Source organism: Pterocles gutturalis, unplaced genomic scaffold, assembly GCF_000699245.1.
Source record: "Pterocles gutturalis isolate BGI_N339 unplaced genomic scaffold, ASM69924v1 scaffold35046, whole genome shotgun sequence".
NCBI lineage: Eukaryota > Metazoa > Chordata > Aves > Pterocliformes > Pteroclidae > Pterocles > Pterocles gutturalis.
Genome location: NW_010104171.1, coordinates 4,335 through 5,720, shown reverse-complemented (window position 1 = coordinate 5,720; position 1,386 = coordinate 4,335). Strand labels below are relative to the sequence as shown.

The following is a 1,386-nucleotide window of genomic DNA, read 5'->3' as shown; positions in this document are numbered from 1 at the left end:
GAGAGGAGCAGAGGACGGGGAAGGGAGAGCTCACAGATGGATACACGGCTTCTGGCACAAACCAGCCAAACTACCCGCTCTAAAGTAGCAGTAAGGTGATTGCAGCTTAAAATCCCTTCAAGCTGAAGTGGTTACAGTCATTGGGTGGGAAAGAGGAAGGAAATGGAACCGTTTGCAGGCAGTGATAATGGGAAACTTAACATCTGCTGAAAAAAAGAAAAAGGTCGTTAAAAGCTTCGCCCGCCCTCAAAAGCATTTGCGAGCTGGACTGGAAATGCTGGTGCCCACCTCGTGCCCAGCAAAAGGGTTCAGAGGCAGCTGCTGCTTTCCTGGGAGCAAAGGGTTAATGTGGCTTAAAATTCTCATCACCAGGGGAAAGGATGGAGGAAGAGCCGGAGGCTCCAGCGGCCGGGAAGAAGCCAGGCGACGGAGGGTGGGCGTGGGGAGTGGTGTTCCACTTCTTCCTGGTAAGCGGAGAACAAATTCCCCAAAACCCTCCCGGAGCTGGGGCTGATGGAGAGTCTGGAGTCCCCGTCCCTGGAGGGGTTCAAGGCCAGGCTGGATGAGGCTTTGGGCAACCCGGGCTAGTGGGAGGTGTCCCTGCCCATGGCAGGGGGTGGCACTGGGTGGGCTTCAAGGTCCCTTCCAACACAAACCATTCTGGGATTTTAGGAAATGTCCCCTGAAAACATCTCAGCTGGTGCCCAACCTGCAGCCCAGGGCCAAAAGGCAGCACCCACAGGTTACACTCTCCCGGGGGGCCTGGGCACCCCGACACCCCTTACAGACACTCATTCTCCACGTCCAGGCTTTCATCCCACACACCAGCTTCCCACCAGTGACGAGGACGCCATCCCCCAGATAGGAAAGATGGAAACGCAGGAAAGTTTTCCCCTCTCCCCCTCCATCCAAAGGAATTCGCTGCCAATCATTAACCACCCGGGGCGCAGGGAGGGGGCTAAAATTAAGGACACAACCCGTCCTTTGCCCCCGCGGCGGGACAAGCCTGGGAACCCGCTCCGGGCAATGTCCAGCCACCTCTGCTCAGCACCCCATCAACTGCCAGGGGTGGCTCAGAGTGCTCCGACCCAGTCGTTAGTATTAAAAAATAACTTATAGAGCAAAAAAAAAAAAAACCTATCAGAGTCAGGCTGTAGTGTTATTTTGGTCCTTTTTCCAAAAAACCCCAATGAGAACCTGGATCTAGTGTAATTTTGGTCCTTTTTCTTTGGAAAAGCCACTTTGCACAGAATTTTTTTTTTTTTTTTGAGGGTCTGTTAAGATGAAACCGCAGCGTGGCCACCACAAACCCACTCTCCCCCAACACCTCACCACTTCGCGGGTCCCAGTTTGTTTCTCCCCCAACACAACAAATTATCTGAGCAA

The 1,386-nt window shown here is 53.5% G+C and overlaps 1 protein-coding gene across 1 annotated transcript in view; it reads left to right on the top strand.

Moving 5' to 3' along the window:
* Window positions 1-380: 380 nt before the first annotated feature.
* Window positions 381-1,386, top strand: part of SLC16A4 (solute carrier family 16, member 4) — a gene marked incomplete at its 3' end in the record, with an annotated part of 4,612 nt that continues 3,606 nt past the window's right edge. Inside the window, 1 exon segment of the mRNA XM_010086978.1 lies at window positions 381-467. Coding sequence (XP_010085280.1) covers window positions 381-467 — 87 coding nt within the window.